The following is a 24378-nucleotide window of genomic DNA, read 5'->3' on the forward strand; positions in this document are numbered from 1 at the left end:
ACTTGTTGATACATTTATTTGTCCATGTTAGCACATAGAATATATTTATATACATATTGCTAGCTAAAGCGTAAAACAAAAAGCCAGGAGCATAGAAAATGTTAGCCACAATTAATAGTTTACATATGGACAGGGGAAAAAGCCTACCACGGTGAAGACGATGTCATTGATTTAGTCATGTATGTTGTATGTGACTTTATACTTTTCTCACCAGAAAATAGTCAATTTGATCAATTGTGAGGTGGGAAGAAAATCAGCTTGACTGCAAATTTCAGAGGAAGAACAAAAACAAATCATTGTCATATTGCATCAATTTTCAGGAAGTGCAACTATGTCCTTTAACATGGAAAAAGAAGTGTAATACATATCTTACTCATGCAGTTTACCAGAAATACTTTACAAACTGGAATGACATCAAAATATTTCCACATAGGGAAAATATCACAAATGATCATCATACATGGATGGACAAATATAAAATACATACTGTATTACTAGTTTGGTGGACATGTACATTTCAGAGAAGACCAGATTTAACCACCAATGTAACTCGTTCCAAAGTGAAAACAAAGACGTGTTTGTAACACTGAAGTAAAGCGAGAGAATCGCGGCGAAACGTGTCGGGTATTTCTTTGAGAGCTGAGCAAAAAGATCTAGTCAGTCATTTCAATAGATTGTTCCAGTTACAAAGAACTGCAACTAACGCATCAATCAATAGCTTCCAAATCCCATTATTAGTCCTCTCTTAGCCTTACGAGTAGAGGGCAGATATTGGAGTTAACTGTAGCCTGACGGACACCAGTTACGAGCAGGAGTTTCAAACCTCAGTCCATGGAGATTCTGTTTTAATGTTCTACCACCACTACCAGCACCACAGGTGAATGTAATGAGATTGAACATGGCGCAAGAGAATCATTTTTATTTACATGTAGTGACACCATGATGACAGAGGATGACTTTGAAAACACAAGAGAGCGTTGCATGTGGCGATCAAACAGTGTGCTCATCACTTTCAAAAACAGTAGGCCACACACACAGGCTTTGGAGATTCCAAACATCCAGTAAGAGAAAAAAAATATAGATATATGGGCTTAGAAAAGAGAAAGTCATCGAAAATAAAATGTTAAAAGAAGATATTGAACACGTCAATATTTGCCATCGTGATTTAACAAATACAAATAATTGTGTTAGTTCTGAAAAGTGATGCACTTGTCTGAGCTAACAGGAGAGAGAGTTGCCATCATTGAAAACTGGTGTCCAAAAACTAGGCAATGAATGAATGGATGAAAGAAAGCAGGGGATGACTTTTCCTCTGTTCAGTCAGCTCTTCATAACTAAGGAAAGAGTCACACAGACTTACAATATCGTACAGTACTTACCTAGCAGCCCAGAAACATATGTACATTTATAAAACGCTTTCTTGTAATAACACAATCTGATTGGTTGACAGCCGTGGTATATAATATGACTCTGAGGAAGCATCTAGGTAGTACTTTTGTCAAAGATAAAATTGGCAATTTCATTACCGTTTTTTTTGTTTTGTTTTGTTTTGTTCAAATGATCAACAAGACGCTCGGCAACAGAGAACAATACACAGCATGACTCCATTCACAACAAAAATAATAACTAAGCTTGATCATTCATATTTGCATATATTTTATATTGGTCCATCCGTATTCATTGTCTATTGGAAACCAGGTACTCCGCAAGCTTCTAATCTTTACGCTTTTTTTTTCTTTTTTTCTTCATGAATAAAACTTTGAAAACTATCAACATGCACATCTCTTTACTCAGAATATGATGATGGCGTTGAGGAAACAGGCACTGACCACCAACTACAGCATACGCAGTGTAAGAGTCCCATAACTAGTCACGTATGAGTTATTCTAAAAAAACGTACTTACAGTGTACGTCACAGTAACAATGACACCGACGCCAACCAAAAAACAAAACAAAAAAACAAGGGGAAAAACAGCACTCAACACGTTTTCTCTGTTAAGATAGGTTCAACAAAATGTAGGTTGTTGTTTTTTTGGCAATATTACAAGCATTGGGTTAAGAAATGAAATGTGCAAACGGTCAAATTTTCGAAGGAACCTCTCTAAGATCCAGCTCAGTAAAGATTGCTATATATTCCCCAGAAATTTAGAACAAATTAAAACATTTTTATTTTTGTTTTAAACGTTGATTCATTAAAAACTACAATATATTCAAAAGTCAACCAAAAATGTGCAGAATAATAAACTGAAGATTTTTGTCGGCATCTTTACGGCCGACTTTCATAACCCTGTTCCCAATGATGCTGAAAAGATTTAAGGACGATAGATTTAAAAACGATAGAAGGTGCTAGTCACCGAAATGGTTCATGAATAAAATCACAAGAAATTTTACATTTGACTGTTTTCATGATTTCGATTTTTTAAGCAGTTTTTTTTTCAGTTTTTTCTGCCATTTTAAATATTTTCTGTATGAAAGCAGAGCTATTTCAATGCTGCAATAGTACTCATGGTTTTAAGATCGACGGTGTATATTGTTAAACATTTACAGTAAGAAAAGTGATTAAAAAATTCAGGTAATAAAATGTATTCAGTTAATGCTCATCTGTTACTACACACTTAAATAACACATTCTCCAACAAAGGTCAAAATTAGCACTTCAGTAAAATAAAGAAAAAAAAACAAAAAAAAATCATACCTTACTATAAATTCGAGCCATGCTCTTTGAAACGATCTGTTCACGATTCGGAAAAACAAAAAAACAAAAAAAAGAAAATCAAAAAAAATCATTACACTGGGTATATTAAATAAGAGTAAAATGAAAAACAGAGAGGAAAAAAAAAAGAGAAGAGCAATTTTTCAGACATTGCGCAAAAGGTTCGGTCCACAAAGTGTTCAGGAAGGCAGGTAGGGAGGGAGAAGGGGAGGGGCTTGGGGCTGGGTGTAGGTGCGTGTGTGTGGGTGGGTGAGATGTCATGTGAGTGATGGATGGGGGCAGCCAATGGCTGGGTGCTCGGGCGGGGCGGGGCCTGGGGTTAGGGTGGGGGTAGGCGTGGGGCGGGGGTGTTCATCTCTTCCTGCGGCAGGTGCGTTTGTGGTCGGCGTGCCAGTGCTCCTGCTGACACTTGATGGAGCAGTAGGAGGTGTTCCAACAGCAGTGGTACATGGCCTCCTCCTCACAGTTATAACACTGGGGGGGAACACACACACACACACAGTCGCGCGCACACACACACACAAGAATGGTTGGTCACCACTGCTCACTGTTTTTTTTCTACACTGATAATCAGAAAACTAAACTAAAATTAAAATAAATAAATCTAGTTCAAGTAAAGACAATGAGGCAAATCTATCAAACATGAATCTAATACAACAATCTGACCCAACTGAGAGATGCGTCTAAATGTCCAGCTGATTTCGTGTGTGTGTGAGAGAGAGTGTGTGTGTGTGAGAGAGACTGACCCACTGCTTCTTCTTGGTCGTGGAGATGAGCTGTTTGTGTTGAGACACCATCTTCTTCACCTCCTCCACCAGCTCCTCCTTGCACTTCTCCTTCACCTGTTTGCACTTTCTCTCCATCTCGGCCTGGGCCCCGGACACAGCCTTGCTCACCGCCTGCCTCTTCTCCTCCTCCATCTCAGAGCGAAGCTGCAGACGCACACCAGACATTTCATTCGCCAGGCCCGACATATTAGAAACATTTACACATTTGGTATTTTCCGTTTTTTGTTTCTCCACGAATGCCCCTGGAAACGCCCCCAAAATGCCCCCTGAAAATGGCTTCACGGTCTGAACAAAATTCCTACCCCGGAATAAATTTAGAAGCATATTCACAATTCATGTGCTTTTTCGTGAGGGATTCCATCTCTCATTTGAATGCATGGGCGAGTTGTACATGTGTTTTAGCTTATTCCTGTATTGATGTTTTCAATGAAAGTCTTGTGTGTCTGCTTGTTCTCCAACTCTGTCAGGGAACACTGTTACGCAACCCCAACTACGGCCCTATTACATCATTATTACATCAGTCTTAATATATTCCTGATTTGGGATTTTGTCCATCTTTTCGCCCCCAATTTCATTTATTCAAATGTTTCTGTTTTTCGACCGCAAAATTATACTCGGAACTAAAACTGGACCGTTTTCCACTGTGGCTTGGGGGTCACGCCGGGTATTAAGTTAACCTGTATGGATATTAAAGCAACCCCCCCAGTCACCTTCTCCAGAGCCTCCCGGACCACCCTCTCTGTCTCCCGCTTGTTGTCGGCCTTCATCATCTCCTTGACGTCGTTGAAGATCTTGGTGTACTTCTCGTGACACATGTTCTGGCAGGCCCCGTCGCTGCTGGTCTGGGTGCTGCGGTGCAGGGTCCGGGGCGAGGCGGCGCTGGCCTTCTTGGTCTGCGTGGAGACGGACAGCTTCTCGGGCTGGTGGGGCGTGGCCGTGGGGATCTCCTGGCTGGAGCTCACCGCCTCCATCTCTGGCTCCGGGTCCTGGGGGAGAGGAGAGGAGAGGGGGTAAGGTATAACTACAGCACAGTACACACACCCAGAGACACACACACACACATCCAGAGCAACCATGCTACTGATTCTATCTCTCTCTCTTTCTCTGACAGGATGCTCCGCACGACAGCCATTAACATACATTACTGTCTTCTTCCAGACTAGAGGTAGGTCATGCTACAAGCTCGCTGCGTTGTGAACAGCACTTACGCTGACTTCCTCTTTGGGCTCCGGAGGTTGACTGCTGCGACGGCTCTTCTTGGCTTTGGGCTCCTGATTCACCTTGAGCTGCGCAGGAGGAGGAGGAGGAAAAAACAACAGCAGCAGAGCTGCTGTATCAGCCACGGAGACCAGGACTGGATTATATAAAGACACGGACACCAGATGGCGCCGTAACCTGCCAAACTAAACCTCCCTCCTTCCCTCCCCCACACCCGGGCAGCTGTTTGTAAGATGATTTGCGAGATGCCAAAGAAAGGGACTGCAGAGAGTGCGTGTGTGTGTGTGAGTGAGTGAGAGAAAGAGAGAGTGTGTGTGTGTGTGTGTGAGGCAGGGAGAGAGAGAAAGAGAGTGTGTGTGAGAGGCAGGGAGAGAGTGTGTGTGCGCGCCCTCTCTCTCTCGCCCTCTCTCTCTCTCGTGTGTGTGATCAATCAATCCCGTCCGTCCGTCCGCCCACACACACACACACACACACCTGCTGTCGGACCTGCTCGTTGCTGGTGGAGGAGATGCTGGACTCGGCCTCCTCGTGCCTCTCCTCGTGCCTCTCCTCCAGCTTGGTCTTCCAGAAGCGGCCCTCCCTCTGGAAGCGCTGGTACAGCTCCAGCTCCTCGCAGGCCTTCTTCCAACCCATGCTGCGCTTCACCTGCAGCTGCTGCACGCTCGTCTTGATGTCCTGGATGTTGTCTGCCGGGATCCACGCTCTGGGGGGACGAGGGGAGGTGATTATAATAAGGATGCTGTGTGGGTGTGAAGGGCTGATGGTTGGCGTGTGTATGTACTGTGCGCGTGCATGTGTGCATACTGCTTGTGTAAGAGTGTGTACTGTGTTTTTTTTTCAGTGCCTTGTCTCACCTCTGGTGCTGGTGGCCAAAGAAGCGGACGTCCACCTGGTTCTCCTCCCTCTGCAGGACCTTGGCTGGCCAGTAGCCAAAGCCCTTCATCTTAGCCCACACCACCTCATGGCTCGGAGTCTAGAACACACACACACACACGTATACACACACCCACAGTCATCGTCCGGCTGCAGAAGCGTCGACCACAAGCTTCCTGCCGTCATCAGCGGGGTTTGCAGTTCAGCACACACAGCAAAGGACGGCGACTACACACACACACTGATCCAAATATACACACACCGCTCAAAAATAGCTCATATTATATTACATGCTTTTAATATATGCTGTCTATAACTGTGGATTCTGCTGAGCATGCCAACCCTAACCCCTGCTAGTCATTTGTGTGTTATCACTGAAGTCATATTTGAAGAGTGTTTCAACATCAGTGCTCGAGACACACACACACACACGTAGTGTGGAAATAGGCTAAATATGTGTTTTGGTATTGAGTAAAAGCTAAAGTAAAAAAGGGAGAATTACTGCTTGTTTACAATGATGTCTGTCTACTGCTGAGTTTAGGCTTTCACAACTATTCTTGAGCATTTCAACATCGGGGGGTGTGTGTGTGTGTGTGTGTAGATACTCACACAGGGGTAACAGAACCAGTTGTCAGGCCGAGCGTTGGAAAGGTAGAAACAGTTCTTACACAGCATCAACTCATTTAACTGGAGGGGGGGGGGGGGGAGAGAGAGACTTAGAGAATCCATGTTGACAGACTCCTTTCATTCCTGCTCTTACTGCCTTTTGTCAACATTTCCCTAGGCAACCCCTTGACCCCTGACCTGGAACCCCACTCCTCTGGCAACAACACTGCAATGCTAACTGGGCAGTAGAGAAGTGCAACAACCTCAACATCTCTTTTTCACTTCCTGAGCATTTCAATAATAATAATTTGAACAAAAAAAAAAAAAAAAAGTGTTAAGAAATAAAATGATTTATCCCACCATCCACTCCAGTGCATTGTGCTGATTCATCATTTGTGCAGAATTGTGTGATGTGAAGAACAGAGAGAGAGGGGGGAAGAGAGAGCGAGACAGACAGAAGAGGAAGAAGAACCTGGAGAGAGAGAGAGAGTGTGTGTGTGTGTGTGTGTGGGGGGGGGGGGGGGGCTGTACCTCGTGACAAGTGTCGCTGTAGAGCAACCGTGCGATCTCAGCCTGGTCACTGTGCACTGAAACAACACAACGACAACAACATGTTCCGTTAACACAGGGTCAACAATAACAACCCTTTGGACTTGCTGTGTGCTTGATGAACAGGAATATGACAGAGTTCGGCCGACTGTCTTAGTTCACAGCTGCTATCAATCATCGTAATTAAAAAAAGGACATCGGATAACAATACGCAGCTCTCCTGAAAAACTCTGAATGTCTCGTCTGTGATTGGTGATCGCCCCCCCCCCCCCCTCACCTCCGAACAAAATGGCTGTGTTGTGCACGATCAGCTGGGCGTCAGCCTTGAACTCGTCAAAGCTCTTGTATTTTCCCTCCGTCAGGTTCTGCAGCACGAGAGAGAGAGAGGGGGGAGGGGGGAGGGGGGGAGAAGAGAGAGAGGGAGATAGAGAGAACACAAAGAGGTCTATTCACACAGGACAGAGGACTAATGGGGGGGGGGGGGCTGTAGTATTGCAGGGGGCCAACAGAGGGCAGTGTGTATACACACACACACACACACTCTCATGCTCTCACACACACACAAATCTGACCACACAGACAGGGCCTGAGCCCTAGCCCGGAGAGAAGAGGCAGGGCTGTGTTCCAGGCTGTTTGGCAAGGTTTGACGGGATGCACCAGTCATCTCTCTCTCTCTCTCTCTCTCACACACACACACACACACACACACACACAACCTCTTTGACCCTGGGGCTGGGGCTAGGGAGGAAATCTGATAGCCTTCTAGATCTGTCATCCTCCCCCCTACAGACACACACTCTTGCTAGACTAAATAGTGCCTATTAAGTAGTTATTACAGCCACAGACCAGAGAGAAAATGTCAAAAGGACATCAGAGGACACTGGTCTTCACTATAAACTAATATCATAGCGCATCCTATTATTAGCCTGTCAATGTGCACTTCAATCATCCTGAGAGAACACACACACCTCCTGTATGTTGGTGACGTCCAGCGCTGTGTGGATCAGCCGTCTGTACATGGGGTGTTTGGTGTCTTTGCCTTTCTTGTTCAGGTCCACAGCCTGCAGAGCCAAGAGGAGAACACAGGAGATGTAATACCCCTTACACAGGGAGGGAGGGAGGGAGGGGAGAGGAGATGAGAGGAGAGGAGAAGGGGGAGGGGGGGGGAAGGGAAGATGGGAGGGAAGTGGGAAGGGGGAGAGAGGGAGGGGAGAGGAGATGAGGAGGAGAGGAGAAGGGGGGGGAGAGGGAAGAGGGAGGGGAGAGCAGAAAGGGGAGAGGGAAGAGGGGAGGGAGGAAGGAGGGAAGGGGAGAGGGAGGAAGTGGAGAGGGAGGGAGGGAGGAATGAGAGAGAGAGAGAAGGAGAGGAGAGGGCTGGGAATCAACCCAGGACGTTGTGGGCTGTTTATATTTTTTACTGGCTCTTTGATTTAAAATGGGAATAAAACCTGGCAGAGAGAGCTTTGACTGGAGACAGCTACAGTGTGTTTACCTCAGCCTGAACCCCCCCCCCCCCCCCCCCCCCGTTCTCTACCCAGGCCTACGCTTCAACACCCCCCTCATTAAAAATGAACGGACCGGTGTGTATGTTTGCAAAATGGAGAAAAAAATATAAAAAACTTGGGGGGGGGGGGGAAGGGGAGGCTGCCGGAGGCGGAAAACCGGAGGACGGGGCTCACTGTAACCGTTCCTCCTTTCCCGCCCTCCGAGGAAAGTCTCTCCAGCCGTTCTTGCGCTAATCTGATGCTTTTAAAATGCATGAGCTGGGGTGGGGGAAAGTGCACAAGTGCGTGTGTGTGAGAGAGAGAGAGAGAGAGAGAGAGAGAGAGAGAGTGTGTGTGAGAGTGTGTGTGTTCTGTCAGGATGACACTTCAGGAAGAAGCGGTCACTCACCCTCTCTTTCATGCGCTGAACGATGAAGCGCAGGTATTTACACATCTCCTGCTTATTCAGGTTCTTCTTTTTACTACCCTGTAGAGAGAGGGGAAGACACACACACACACAGCTCGGTTACAGACAGAGAGTGCTCTGTGTGTGTGTGTGTGTGTGAGAGAGAGAGAGATACTACCCTGTAGAGAGAGGAGGAAATAACAGTTTGGTAAGAGAGAGAGCGTACAGTCTGTGTGTGTGCGTGTGCGTGTGTGTCTACCCTGTAACGAGAGAGCGGGAAGACACATAGCTTGGTCAGAGAGAGAGTACTGTGTGTGTGTGTGTGTGTGTGGTGTGTGAGTTTGCATAGAGAAACAGACCTTGGTGAGGTACGACCTTGTAAAGCCACATCTCTATTCAACCTGTTTATGACCGCAGGCTCATGGGTGATATTCTAAGTTCTGCTAATAATAAAAGGAGGAAATAGACTGTCAGCAGGGAGGGGAAGTTGTGAAAGATATGAGAGGAGAGAACGGGTGGGAGGAAAAAATGCAGAGAGAGAGTGAGAGAGAAAAAGAGAAAGCAAAAGAGAATGTGTGTGAGAGAGAGAGCAGGACAGAGAGAGAGAGAGAGAGAGAGAGAGAGAGAGAGAGAGAGAGAGAGAGAGAGAGAGAGAGAGAAGCTCAACAGGTCATTGTGATGCGACAGTGGCACTCCCAGGCAGACAGTCTACAGGGGTGAGGGGGAGGTCACAGGGACGACACTAAACACCACACACTGCCAGAGAGAGCCTCCGTCCCGGGGGTTGTACTCAACAGACAGGCATTTGAGGTGACACACACACACACACACACACCCCATGACACACACAACCAGTGATGACTGCTGTCCCGGGGCTTGTACTTGTCAGACAGGCATTTCAGGTGGCGCGCACACACACACACACACACACACACACAGGCACAAGCGCGCGCACACACACACACACACACACACACACACACAGGCGCACACACACACAGGCGCACACACACACACAGATTTTGGGCACTGGCCAACTGGGCTAGTAGACTGCAATTTGTACCAGCCCGGAGGCCATTCTATTGGTCCATGGTCCAAAACATGTCACAGCTAAAGGAACAAACAAACAAACAAAACAAAAAACAAACATATTTACAACATATTTACATAACAAGCATGTTTCCCTTCAATGTACATAACATTGTGAGACTTTCTTTTGCCACGAGAAGACAAATATGTCACTGGTCTGGCGGGCTGTTAATGTTTCACTAGCCAGCTCTGACAACGACTAGCTTCACTTCCATCCCCCCGCACGCACGCACGCACGCACGCGCACACACACACACACACAGACACAGACACACAGACACACAGACACACAGACAGACACACGGCCCAACCTACCCTGCAGACCACACACTGCCAGTGCGAGCCGCTGTCCCGGGGCTTGTACTCGTCTGACAGGCATTTGAGGTGGTAGACCCGGAAGCAGTTGTCACACACCAGCACGTCCCCAGGCAGGTGGCACTCGAAGCAGTACCAGTCGTGGCTCTCCGCCTCCCACTCCTGGAACACACACGGAGCACAGTGATCGGTGCCCCCCCCTCCGTTCCACCCCGCCCCCTCCTCCCTCCCCCCTCCACTACCTGTACAGCCGGCGGGGGGGGAGGGAGGGGAGGTTAGGGGGGGGGGGGGCACCGTGACACCAGCTGGTAGCTCCCATAAACACACCTCAGCTGCTGTGGCTTCTGCCTCGCAAACGTACACACTCCACTTTAACATCACGTCTTTTACTTTGACTTAAGGGAGGAAGAAGTTATACATTACAGCAATCATCATCATCATCATCATCATTGTTATTGTGTGTGTGTGTGTGTGTGTGTGTGTGTTTAGTGTGAAGTGAATTGTGACTGACCTCGGGAGGCGGCTCATTCACCATCTGCAATTAAGACATTCCTCATTCGTTAATACACGAGCGCACCAACAGTGACAGCAGGCCTAGCCCTGTACCATAACACACTCAATGTAGGCTGAATCACAACAAGCTCTTAGATAAACCTCAAATGGAAGGCTAAGGATGTGGCTAGTGTGTGTGTGTAAGCTTGTGTGTATGTGTACTGTATGTGTGTGTGTGTGTCTATGTGTGTGTGTGTGTGTGTGTGCATGCATGCGTAAGCGCGCGTGTGTGTGTGCTCGCGTGCATGAACATGGCCTAAACATTGGCTCACTACGGGGGTAGTCGTGCTCCCGCCAACCATAAATCAAACATCAGCTAACATCACCCCCCCCCCCCCCCTCCCCCTCCCCCTCTATGTCTGGAGGCAACGGTGAAAGTTAATATGACAGCCCTGAGTGTGTGTTTGCGCATGGATGGCTGGTGGAGGCTAAGAGAAGGGTGGGGTCCAGACCTGCCTGCCTGCCTGCCTGCCAAGCCTGCTGAAAATCACTCCTGGTGATTTATCCAGCCCTATTGTTCATTCAGGTACGGGAGGCTCATCGACAGGGAGCTAAAAGGCAGGTGAAGCAATAAACCACCAGGGAGACAAGCAGCGCAGGTGGGGGGAGGACGGAAGGGGGGGGCTCATTGTAACGCACGGAATGGAATGAGGAGCACGCCGCGTTGGATACCGTTCCTCATTCCGTTCCCGGCGTTGCAACGAGCCCCCCTCGATCCTCCGATCTCTACCTCTGCCGGCCTCCCCCTGGAGTCGACCAAGCATGCTTCCGCCACCAGACACTGAGTCACACCATAGAGTTAGAAATCCCTAGAGGGCAACACTCCCTTAAATAAACTGTGATTGTGTAATCAAATCAAATGGTAATTTATCATCATATGCACGGGATACAGTTGTGAACGCTGGGGGACAATGAATTGCTTCATGTTATAGCACAAATGCAATGAGAGGGAATGATAGCCTGCGCCTCCTCTATTGATTTAACTCTATGGTGACACCCCTCCTACACACAAGCTGGAGCGGTTCGGAAGGAGAACAGGGACATGACGGGGATATTACAGCATGTCAGGGGAGGCTGGTGGAGGTTGAAATCCGAGGACGGGCTCGTTGTAACGCACGGAACAGAACGAGGAACGGTATCAAACTCCGTCCTCCGATTTCTACCTCCTCTGCAGCATGTTATAAACTAGGCCCCGTGCCAAGTCTTTAGTAACGCATCCAAGTTTCCATCCTTGAAGTAATCGCTAATCGACTGTGAGCTGGATTGGTCCAAACAAGCTTTTCATTGCATTGCTTTCGCCCATCAAGTCCTGTCAGATCAGCGATGTCTTCCAAGGAAGGGAGGCAGGTAGGTTGTAACTGAAGAGTATTCAAAACCGAGCCACAGAATTTCCACAGGTGGGCTATCTAGTCCTGCCCTGTAGCAGGCTAGAGCCCAGTTTGGCTGGAGGGGTGGGGGGTTGGGGGGTAAGAGGATGTTAAAAGCCTGAGTTTCAAGCACCGAATGGGCCAGGAGTAAGTACCGTAAATTGGCCTTGGCACCCGCTGGCAGGCCCAGCGTAAGCCCCGCTGTGGAAAGCCGGCTATTGGTTGACTGTACGAGAGTCCTGTTGTGCTTAGTGTTGGTTAGGGGGCACTTGAGGGGCAGATTGGGAAACACTGCACTTGACCTAGATCCACCTACTGACTAATTCATTTCCTTCTGATTTGAACCATCGCACAAACACATAAAAACACTCTTAATACAGCAGGCGTTCCGACTCGGGACGCCCTCGCAGACTACACCCCACGAAGTTCAGAACCATTGCCCCATCCCTCCACCATCTCGGCCTCTCTCCCGGTACCACAAGTCTTGCTTGGTCTAAGCCCCGGAACACTGACTCCGAGGGAGGCTGGTGGAGGTAGAAATCGGAGGACGGGCTCAGTGTACTGGATTCGGAACGGTATTGAAACACGGCGTGTGTGTGTCTGAGACCGTTCCTCGTGCATTACAACGAGCCCTCCGATTTCTCCCTCCACCGGCCTCCCCTGTGTAGAACAGGCTTGGTCTGGGCCTCAGAAGGCTGACTCCATTACAGGGGAGCAGAAGGGAAGAGCCCGAGCAGAGCCATAAATAGTCATAAGGACAAAGCCGGGAGGACAGCAGTGCTGCTGCAGCCAGTGACAGCTTTACAGCTACGGTGCCCCTGCCAACTCGCCAGCTTAATGTGCCATGAGCCTGATGTGAGGCCAGGCAGCCAAAGGCACTATAGCTGGCGTGCTGTACGTGTAGACACACACACACGCACACACGCACACACACACACACACACTCTTCTGCCAGAAACACTCCATAGTATACCCACTCTGTGTTGTGCTGGGCCTCTGTCTCTCTGTCTGCAGTACGGTCAAGTGCTGAAAGGTGCGCTTCATTACCTTATTGTATTCTCAATGAAAAGGCTGGACTTCAAAAGGTCAGCCCTCCGGGGGGGGAGGAGGGTTCACTGTCTGGTGCTCTAGTGAGGGCATCCGGTAGCAACACCAGCGCCAGCTTCTACCCCTAGCCCTACCCCAGCCCCTGCCGTACCCCAGGCCCTGCCCCTGCCGTGCCGTACCCCAGCCCCTGCCCCTGCCCCTGCCCCAGCCCCTACTCCTGCTGTACCCCAGCCCCTACTATAAAACATTTATGTCAATGTCGATTACACTGACATGATTGCGAGGGCCATTTAAGAGAGTGAAAGTGTGTGTGTGTGGGGGGGGGGGCATTTAACGTTTTCATGTAAGAAAACTACAAAGGCAGTTGCTTTTGAGAAGCTACACAAGGAAAAGGTTCAAACAAAGACAAAATCAAATGAAAGATGAAATGGAAAGAAAAAAAAAAAGAAAAAAAATATTTATAGAATTTAAAACGAGATGTCCCTTTTTACAACTTGTGAGAAACTCCTTTGTGCTTTCGGAGGGAGAATGAGCCTTGACTAACACTGCCAACAAAAGCTGAGTTTCTGCTCCCGCTGTCTCCCAGCCCCAACGACGCTGTCAGAGTAAGGCTCAAGACGCAGCCCGTCGTGCCAGGACGAGAGACAGGCATCAGAGAGCAGAACACAGCGGGTCAGAGATGGTGCCTCTGCCTGTGAGAAGACCGGAGGCCCAACCACACCAGGGACGGGAGGCAGTGTGCCAGGCAGAACAGTTCTGGAGGGTTAGGGTTAGCCCACTGGAGCGAGAGCCTGGGCAGAGCCGAGCCAGAGCTGTGAGAAGACTAAAAGGTCCATGCCCTCCCTGTATAGGGGACCGGGCAGAACCGAGCAGAACAGGAGCTGTGAACTGGGCCTCTGGGGAGACGACAGATCCAAAGACACGTTAGGTCAGCGCCAGGGGCCGTACCCGGCAGAGCTGGAGCTGGGCCTGTGAGCTGTGAAAAGACTAAAAAGGCTCATGTACAACACAACGACCCAGGGCCTCCTCTCCCTAGGCTCCTCCGGCTCTCGCTGGCCTCCCTATAGACGCTTTTGGCCAAGGCCAGGCAGAACCGAGCTGGAGCTGGAGCTGGGCCTGGAGCTGGAGCTGGAGCTGGAGCTGGGCCTGAGCCTGGAGCTGGAGCTGAGCCTGGAGCTGGACCTGAGCCTGGAGCTGGAGCTGGGCCTGAGCCTTGAGCTGGGCCTGAGCCTGAGCCTGAGCCTGGAGCTGGCAGTGAGAACTTAAAAGGCCTATCTATTGCAATATAGCAGGGGAGGCTTGAGTGTTTGATACCATTCCTCATTCCGTTCCACGCATTACATTGAGCCTGTCCTCCGATTTCTACCTCCACTGCCATAGATGCCTCCGGCTAATCATTGTTTAGAGGCAATAACCTTTACTGGCATTGGCTACGTGTTGCCTTTAAAGAATGATCAGAGTGCAGACCTCCTTCATAATAACTGAGGCTTCATTGTTGTTCCAGGTTATATACGCTTGAAGCTCTGAGCACAGTGGTTTCACAGGCGTTTGACCTCCCTCCCTACAGAGACCGACCGGCCCATGACTCACAGAGGAAAGGAGATGGATACATGCCACCGCGGTCACTACGCTACCCTGCATTCACTCGAATAAAGTCCCTAATCATGTGACAGTCTGTCACACACACACCTGGAGACACAACCTATCCCCCACCACGCTTCTCCTCCATGACATCCATCGACAAACCAAACACACAACCGTTCGGATCACGGGGGAGAGAACAGACACAAATAATCTACGATCGTAATAACAGGCGAGCCTGGATTAAATCCAAATCTGAGGTTTTGTCCGTAATCCATTTAACTTGAATTTATCGAGGGTTTGATCTTATCAGGATGTGTGACCAACGGGGGAGAGAGAAATAAACTAATTCCGTAGTCGGACCAAGTGTTCTCGGACAGTCCGAGGACACGGCATGTCAGTTGGATTGAATCCAGGCGCCTCTGAGGACATAACTACATAATACACTGGAATTGCTTGGCCATGCTTCCCGACACACTCACACACACACTGTAGAGATGGTGACCTATGATGAAATCAGTCACCCAACATTTCCAATGACAGGTATAAGAGGGACAACTCAATCAATCACAAACCACACCCCCTTTGTGTCATAATCAAAACGCATGCTGGACAGAGATAACGACACACACTGGAACACACCCCTCAAGAGGTCTACGACTACCATCAGCAATACTACTACAACTATAGCACTGTACTTACTGTACACACCAGGGGAGGCTGGTGGGGGTAGGAATCGGATGACAGGCTCATTGAAATTCATGACCTGGAATGAAACTGAGGAATGGTGTCAAAACCGGTATGGTTTGATAACCGTTCCTCATTCCGTTTCATTCATTAAACTGAGCCCGTCCTCTGATTTCTATCTCCGCCAGCCTCCCCTGTTACACTCATATATGCTTGCTACGAACCTGCAGCTATGTTCGCATAGCCTGTTGTCGATTCACTCATAAAAGAGGATGAGTCGATGAGGAGACATTAGCCGATTCTCAAAGGTATTTCAGCTAGTTTTTCCTCGCTTCCTCGTTCCTCACCAACTTCGCAAAACTCATTGGAGAATGTCTGAGGTTCCTCCTCTCTGACCTTCTGTTCCAATGAGTTTTGAGTAGGAAGGAAGGGTAGAGAGGGCAAGAAACCAGTGAGAGACTTTTGAGATTTGGCCACTGACATGGAAATAAATTCTGAAACGTTGGTTTTCAGAGACTGTGGTTAATTCTCTATGTGTCAAGCCAAGAAGAGGGAATACAGTGTTCACTGTATCGGTAAAAACCCCCTGGCATGGTTTATTAGACTTTGTTGGTGTATTTTTTGGGTTTTGTTTTAAAGCAACGTTACGTTTGTAGATAAGTAGCGAGCAAATATTCAAAAGGAAGTCACTTTGATCCCATTCCGCAAGACATTTGGCCACCTGGACACATTGGTTTGTGGGACCTTCATGAAGCTTTTTTTTATACCGGCATGCCTTGTGTATCTAAAACAACCACCGTTTGGGTCTTGAATGGTTGATTTACCACTACAAATTAAAAAGGCACAGAAAAGAAAGATTTTGTACTGTAGTCTTTGTAAACTGGTACTGTTAAGCAATCCCCAAGTGTCATTTTGGGAGAAAAAGCTTGTGTCTATCATTCTCCTTTTTCCTCACACATGTATAAATAGGCTATGGTGACACCTTTCAGTTTTCACACCAAAAACAGGTGCTGCTGTCAGCCAAATGATTATCTTATCCTAACACAGGAAGCTCCGTACAGTGAACAGCTTCACTCCAACCCCACAATGCGGAATGATGTTAGTATAAAAGAAAACGTATAGAAAATAAATAAATAAGCAAAACAATCAAACCCAAATGAAAAAGATAAATAATAAAAACAACGTAGCACCCTTACCTTACTTCCTTCGGCCTTCGGCTCCTGTGATTGCAAGTGACCCAAAAAGCAGTGTTTAAAGTCCTGCAGCTAGGGTGGAACGAGCTCCTGTACAGCAGTGATAGTGGTGTTCAGTGAGAACCACCGTGGGCCCTGGTTGAATACTTCCTTCCTTCAACGAATCACTGATCTGACATGACGTTGGTTGGTGTAAAAAAAAAAAGCAGTGGGATCGGTTGCATTCACCAATCCAATCAGGTTGGATCAGTATTCACTTCAAGGAAGGGATTTTCAAGGAGTATTCAAACAGGGCCCTAGACTATTCTGTCTGTATGCTGTATCTGGTGTGCTGTACTTTGATAATGGGTGACTATGTTACAGGGGAGGCTGGTGGAGGTAGAAGTCAGAGGACGGGCTCATTGTAATGCGTGGAACGGATTCCGTTCCACGCATTACAATGAGCCCGTCCTCCGATTTCCACCTCCGCCGGCCTCCCCTGGTATGTTAGCAGCACAGCAGTGTTACTCAAGGTGTGTGCACAGCTCAACCGCTTCACTTTGCCAAATAAAATAATGCAAACCGTTATAATCTAAAAGTCAATTCAAAGTCACTGTTCCAGATCAGTGAACAACAGGGCCTGGCTGCTCTATCTATTCATCACACACACACCTGCTTGCCCACACATCCTTGACATAATGTTGTTATTTTTATCCTCCCAATATAGCAGAAAATACTTTATGTACAGGTCCACTAGCTACTTTAGCACAAGGTTGTGTTGCATAGAGTGCTATGCGCAAGTCAGGTAACACAGATACACAATTTAAAAACAAATTTAAAATCCATCACATTGACTGGTGGCAGTTTATACTCTGAACAACAAATGCATTGAAAAAATGATTGAAGAAGAAGAAGAAAAAAGAAAAAAAGAAAAAAAAAAACTGAGAAGAAAGACAAGATGGAGGATGCAAAATAAAAACTACTTTGAAGGAAAGCCAAGTGGATTCTTGGTCCCTAATCTCAAAATCTGGAGGTAAAGCTGCTGACGTGCCTTAACTAACCTCGTCCCCAAGGCTGTTGCGCACAGCGCATATAAGCCTGGAATAACAACGACTCAAACCTGGCCTTTAGTGGGAGTGAATTTACTGAGTAAAGTATTTGTTATTATATGATTTCAGCGAATCACACGGCTACTCAGCATAGCTCTGAATCAGAAACATGTGGTGTGCAAGCACCGGGGTAAAGTGCTGTGGGAGATGATTGATGCAGAGTAAAGCCAATGGCTATGCACCGTCCGTTTTCAACGGCCTTTCTATTAGCTTAATGAAGGCCAAGTTTGACGTGTTGGTCCACCAGACCTTTTGCGCATTTTGGTGGAAGTGTCTGGAAACGAGACTATGCCTTAACTAACAAATCAGGATTGTGTGTTAGTGCAGGGCTGGAAAAAAGCCTGCACAGCCGGTCCTTCTTCAGAAGCAGGGGTGATCACCCCTGCCTTATAGGGTTTGGGTAGATGCTAAGTGGGATCCTTGGGACGACCCTACCCTAAACCTGAACGCTTACCCTTACCCATAACCTAACTTTAACCTTAACCATAACCCTTATCTAACCATAACCTTTCCCGTTTTAAATCTCACTAACTTCAACGGGGTGACGTCCGAGTCACGGCGTCCGTCCCAAGCATCCCACTTCGCATCTAGCGCAGGGTTCCGGTTCATCGCGTCCCTACGGTTCCTCCATCTCTTACCATCTCGTCCCCGGGCAGCCAGTATCCCTCCTGTTCGATGCCTGCCTTGGAGCCCTTACAGCCCACGGTGAGGGTCTCCACCACCAGGCCGTCCTTGACCGCCAGGCTCAGCTGTCGGGACGTCTCCTTGGGGTGCATCCCAAACACACGGCTCAGGTACCTGCGGGTGGGACAATAAAGTTGGTTCAAATGCATTGAATGGAACGAGGAAACCTGTCCTGCACAGCAACACAACACAAACACTGTACTGTGAATCGCTTTGGATAAAATGTTATTATATATATATATATATTTATATATTTGTTATGTTTATATTATTATTGCATTGTAGGTTACTCTAAATATATCAGTCAGTCATGAAGTGTAAAAATATTGCTACCTTCCAATACACACTTGAATAACAAAGAACAGTTGGGTTCATATTACTAAAGAGACTGACTTTTGTGAGAACAAGATCTGCACAGGCGAAGTAGGCCTCGGAAGGACCCAACTGAAAAAAGATCACTGTAATACATTTCCATCCCTTTGTTCTGACAGACTCAATGTCATCCCTCCCTTTCGCCCCGTTCAGAACCAGACGACGCAGTCTAGAAATGTGTTTTTACAGACATCAACGCCGCCTTCCAATGGCATTCCATCGCTTGATCGCCATGACAACAGACACTCGGGAGGGAGGCGTGCATGCGCTCGTTTGTTCATTCATTCTGTTAGTGGCTAAACTCCCAAGGTCCTCTCTGCCTCTGAGATGAGGTGAGCGCGAGTGACTATTTCACTCAGACACAGCCTCTTCCAACGGAGAATGACAAGAGAATGTCAGCCATGGGTCCTTCAATTGAACAGATTTAGACTGTCTGAGATGTTCACACAATGACCATGTCGAACCGAATTAAAAGCAATACCTGTTTCAGGTCTTAACCACAGGGTTTATTTATATGCATCATATCCACTACATCATATTCAACGTTAAGGTCTTCTCGAAACTGCCATATGGCCTGGTTGAAGGTATGGTCTGATATGCCAATATCCAATGAGCGAGAGTGACCGTCAATGTCAGATCTTGAACAGTTATCAATCCATCTTATTGATCGAGTAGCCTCGACTACCCCATGGGAGAGCGGGCTGGGACAACCTTCACCATCCAGACGCGACCAAACGAAAAACAGAACTGAAATGTCCGTCTGACTGGAACCCTAAGTCACACTGTGCAGCCGGATCAATCCGAGCCAAGCTGAGCTGCACACATCAACCACAGATGCTGAAATGGATCATGTGAATGGAAACATATCCGAGCCAGGACAGCATGGTTTGGGCCGGCCCTGTGGTGTGTAAAGGCCCTCAGTAGGTAGCTTGCTAAAGCACTGTACCACATGATCTGTGGAGGACTGTGGAGAGGACGGAGGAGAGGACGCAAGGAATCAAGTTTCTAACGATTGAGAAAGGGCCAATGCCTGTCTGTCTGTCTGTCTAGGGCACTTACTTAGATTCCTGTCCATGTTGGCGATCTGTTTCTGTCTGTCTGCCTGTCTGTTTGTTTGCCTGCCTGCCTGCCTGCCTGCGACGCTTACTTAGAGATCCTGTCCATGTTGGCGATCTGTTTCTGGTTGCGGATGACCTCGATGGCGGCCCAGACGTACTGGACCACCTTGGGGTCCGCCTGCCTCTTCTTCACCGCCCGCGACATCACCTCCTTATTCATTTGACCTGCAGAGGACAGGAGAGGAAAGGTTTACGCTTCATTATTACTACTCAACACCATCTCAAAACATTCAGTATTACTACTCAACACCATCTCAAAACATTCAGTATTACTACTCAACACCATCTCAAAACATTCAGTATTACTACTCAACACCATCTCAAAACATTCATTATTACTACTCAACACCATCTCAAAACATTCAGTATTACTACTCAACACCATCTCAAAACATTCATTATTACTACTTAACACCATCTGAAAACAATCATCATTACTACCGGTACTTGATTTATAATTTAAAAATATTCATTGTTTCTACTAATTCATTGTTTATTTCAAAACATTAATTACTAGCCGACTAGGCCGACTTGACATTCTCTCAAAACATTCATTATTACTACTCCACATAATCTCAAAACATTCATTATTACTACTCCACATAATCTCAAAACATTCATTATTACTACCGGTACTTGATTTATAATCTCAAAACATTGTTCCTACTACTTCATTGTTTCTGTCAAAACATTCAGTATTAGCCTACTCACTACCTGACTTACTCTCAAAACATTCACTCTTCCTCAGAAAAGAACAGTCTAAATAACAACATGAACAGCACTCAAGGCTCCAGGATCAGGAAAAGTCAGTCCTAGCATAGGACAGGTCTGGTCTCATTTGAAAGGTCATGACCTCGGGGACATGCCCTGACGAGTCACAGGCATAGCCTGGATGTCTACAGGATGGAACAGCACCGTTGCTACCTTGATCATTCTCCATTTGACACTTGTCTATCCTCCCCTGAACAACTCCAGGCTAATGGTAGGTAGCTAACAGTAGGAACTCATTGTTGGGTGAGCAAAGGCTTTGCTTCACCCGTTAAATAAATAAACGGGTTACATTGAACACAAAAGAGTAAAGACACAAGGAAAGCTGTGCTGTGTGCCTTCGTGGCAAGGAACAAGTTAAACAAGGAACAAGACAATAATACACGCTCAACTCTTCTAGATCCTTCCAAGGAAAGGAACAAAAGGAGAACGTTTCCTCTCTTCGCTGCATCCCCTTCACTAAGTTCCAAATCCAATTTTATGCATTTCTCTTCTTAAGCCTCCATGAAACCCAAATTGTCAGTTTAAAAGCAGCACAGTTGAGAGAGAGTGAGCGTGAGAGAGAGAGAGAGACCCAAATATACACAAATCCACTCAGGAAATGCAAAACCTCAACCGCAAGTGAAGAGACCCATATTGTATCAAGGCCATAGATAGAAGTGGCCATTTGCAGTGGCCTGAATCAGGTAAAATTGAATAACATCACATCGTGTGTGTGTGTGTGTGGTGAGACTGTTGACTGTATATTGTGTGTTGCACTGTTATTAGTCTATTATTGTGTTATTCCTATCCTTGTATTTCACTGCACTGTTGAAAGGTTGCTTGTATTAAGCATTTCATTGGACATTTCCAGCTGTATCCTGTGCATATGATAAATAAACTTTGATTTGATGTGTGTGTGTGTGTGTGTGTGTGTGTGTGTGTGTGCAACAGTCGGCAACTACAGGGGAGTGAAGGAGAGAGCAGCTGAGGCGACAGCTGAGATGTGATCCCTCAACGTTGTGCCAACCGGGCCAGGTGATAATGGGGTCCACCTGTGCCCTGGTGCCAGGGACCGGAGGACACTCCTTAAGTGGGATGCTTGGGACGGCCCGACTCTGACGTCACCCCATTGAAGTTGAAATTTAAAAACGGTTAAGGTTAGGGTTAGCCCTAGGTAAGGGTCATGATTAAGTTTAGGGTTAGGGGTAGGGCCGTCCCAAGGATCCAACTTAGCATCTCTAGCCTGGTGTCAGGGACTTGAGGGCAGGCCTCTGAAACACCAACATTTCCGCAGAGCCAATCTCAACAGTGTTTCCCCCTCACCCGAACCTAACCGTAATCAATCTCAACTTCAACGGGGTGCCCTCAGAGTCTGGCCTTCCCAAGCATCCCACTTAGCATTGTCCGACCGTACAGCCAGCAGGGCTCACAACAGCTGGTGCTACCTACACCTATGTCTCAGGGGGGGATCACACTACATGACACCATGACAACACACCCGCTGAAGCACTCTGCACTCCCCAATCAATTAGCCAGGGCTTGGGAGGTGTGCAGCTTTTGACAAAAGCCTTCCCAGCATCAAAACAGCGTGGGTAGAGAAGCCATAACATGCTAATAGAACCGCATGTTATAAGTGACATAAAGATTGGGTCATCGTTGAAAAAGACAGGAAATTCAATTCGAGCCCCAGACATATATATCTACATCCTATATACCGACAAGGTTTTCCAGCACACTCAGTTCTGAAGCTTGCCTGCGACAGTACAGCAGCTTTGTTGGTCTACTGTACTTCAAACAACCGAATGGCTCTCATGAAAACTGTAGCTCTCCAGTCAACATCACTGTACAGGCAACATCATTGTTTAGAGCCCAGATGCTCCTTTAGACTTCCAAGTGATTAATGAGCAACAGAGTCTAATGCTTTATCTATCTATCTATCTATCTAATGGTTTATACGGGCACACAAGGTGAACCTAACACACAATCATGAATACCAATGCAGATAACATTAGGAACAACCAGTAGTATTAAAAACACACATCAAGTGACCATATTTGTCTTTCTGGACCACTGACCAGTTTAGGGGAGACTGGGTTAGTTGTAACCTCTCACACAATGCATGGGGTATTTTTCCTCCCTCGTCATGATAGGACCTCAATCACTCCTGAGTGACATATTTTGAGTGACATTTCATCAATACCATTTCATGAGCTTCGAAACAACAGATAACCAAATAACGCATGTTCGTGTGCATCCTAGGATCAACACTATCCATGTATTGCCATCACTGTGCCAACAATTGGCTTGTAGCTCAATCCTAACTGATTCGTTAAAATAAATATAAACCTACACCGTTGTGACATAGATGATCAATACCTTCTTCAAATGATACGACAGTCAGGTTGGCAATCATTCTAGGTAGAAAGGTTCGTTTACTGTGATAGCTAACACGTGGAGAGAGGGGAGATCCGACTGGTGTGGTTTTCGGGATTAGGTATTCAACACAGCTCGTGGATTTCTCAACAAAGCAGGGGAAGGCCACACTCGCTAGCTTCACGTAGCAAGCCCATGGTAGTTAGCTTGACTGGCTACTTAGCGAACTAGCTCACTAGCTAACAGGCTAGTTGTCTGACAGCTTGCTTGGTTGTTGTTTTTAATGACAGCCTGTTGGAAGGACGGTCAAACAACTTTGCCATCCAAATAAGTCATTCAATTCAACTGCTTCGATCAAAAACAACGACTAGCCAACGCTATGTACCAAAGGCTATACAGCTAGCCTAGAAAGCAGCCAGTTTTGTAGGTGACAGCTGATAATAATCGAGCATGAAATCGTTAACATTGGGCAGCTAGGTTGTCAGCGAAGTAAACCAATACAACCGCGTTTGACAGTGTCAAGAAAAAGAACGAGGACAGTTACGGGAAATCTGACATTTGCTTACCGTTTTGTTTTAGCTAGTAAAAGGCGCCATGTTAACAGCTAAACCTCCATAGGGGGAGAGACACAGACAAGTCCAGCCAGAAGCTAGTTAGCTCACGTTAGCTAGCCGTAATGTTTTCATTGAAGTAATCCATTTTTCCATGAAATATAATTCAAACTTACCTTCCCTACAGTATCAGTAATATATGACTCTGTAGAAATCCGCGAAGGATTCAACGTGAGGTGTCTTACATTTGTATTTCCGGGATAGTTTCGAGTGTCTGAATTATGGTTTATGTCCAGTTGGCCCTAGCTCAGATTGGGGAGAGGTAAACACAAGCGCCAACATTGCAGGACAGACTCTTTTTTTTAAGAGGGAGAACTCTAGTGGTGGAATTACGACTTGTCACTTGGGTTCTTTTGTTATGTTTGTAAGGCAACTTTTGCGTACAGTTATTCAGTTTTTCTTTTTACTAGGGCCTCCAGCGATATATATATTGGGGTTTTTTGTGTTTTTTTTAGAAATAAAAAGAACATCATCATGCATGATGGCATGTCAAATAAGTTGACACGGGTAGAATTAAACCAAACTCGCATTATGGCAGTACAATCAAAGTGTGATGGTTTCCTTTTCCCCCCCAGTACATTTCATACATGCTGATTTCCCCTTAATATATTTAATTACGGATGATGTCCATCTCTTTTGTGTATACAAAGTGGCCCTTGGTTGAGAGCCTGTACTAATGGGGCCCCCAGTACATCCCAAGAAGCCGCAAGAGCTTGAGAAGTCTTGTGTACAAGCTTACCACCAAAATTATAATAGCCCATTACATTACATTTTCTAACGACTTAAAGATTTATATGAGGAATGACGAATTCATTATTAGTGTTACATTGTCTTTTGATCTACTGTATTTCAAGGAGAAATTAAAAACAATTGTGTAGGGGTGATATACAATCAATCACCACTAGTCGGCGATAG

The 24378-nt window shown here is 46.7% G+C and overlaps 1 protein-coding gene across 3 annotated transcripts; it reads right to left on the minus strand.

Annotated features, from left to right (window-relative positions):
• zmynd11 (zinc finger, MYND-type containing 11) lies at positions 1–23754 on the minus strand. Of its 3 annotated transcripts, XM_083693942.1 has the most exons (18): positions 23580–23754; positions 23419–23462; positions 19759–19894; positions 18194–18353; positions 16471–16494; positions 10552–10575; positions 10041–10202; positions 8640–8717; positions 7715–7807; positions 7024–7111; positions 6729–6784; positions 6201–6278; positions 5573–5691; positions 5193–5421; positions 4709–4786; positions 4211–4486; positions 3459–3644; positions 1–3186 (listed from the first exon to the last, which is right to left on the minus strand). In XM_083693942.1, the coding sequence occupies exons 3-18, from the start codon at positions 19887–19889 to the stop codon at positions 3064–3066; spliced, it is 1905 nt and encodes a 634-aa protein (XP_083550068.1). In that variant the 5' UTR covers positions 19890–19894; positions 23419–23462; positions 23580–23754; the 3' UTR covers positions 1–3063. The 3 variants fall into 3 exon arrangements, with proteins under 3 accessions (XP_083550068.1, XP_083550067.1, XP_083550069.1); XM_083693941.1 differs by lacking the exon at positions 23419–23462; XM_083693943.1 differs by lacking the exons at positions 10041–10202; positions 10552–10575; positions 16471–16494; ... (2 more) ...; positions 23419–23462; positions 23580–23754 and adding an exon at positions 9378–9466.
• Between the last annotated feature and the right edge of the window lie 624 nt (positions 23755–24378).

This window comes from Argentina silus (assembly GCF_951799395.1).
Source record: "Argentina silus genome assembly, chromosome: 22".
Lineage (NCBI taxonomy): Eukaryota > Metazoa > Chordata > Actinopteri > Argentiniformes > Argentinidae > Argentina > Argentina silus.

Bases quoted from the DNA above. Each gene is read 5' to 3' on its own strand.
- zmynd11 (XM_083693941.1), bottom strand. From the start codon at position 19,889: ATGAATAAGGAGGTGATGTCGCGGGCGGTGAAGAAGAGGCAGGCGGAC. The intron at 18,354-19,758 runs GTAAGCGTCGCA...TCCCACCCGCAG, and splicing joins AACATGGACAGGATCTCTAA to GTACCTGAGCCGTGTGTTTG. The intron at 8,718-10,040 runs GTAGGTTGGGCC...CTCTCTCTACAG, and splicing joins GGCAGTGTGTGGTCTGCAGG to GGTAGTAAAAAGAAGAACCT.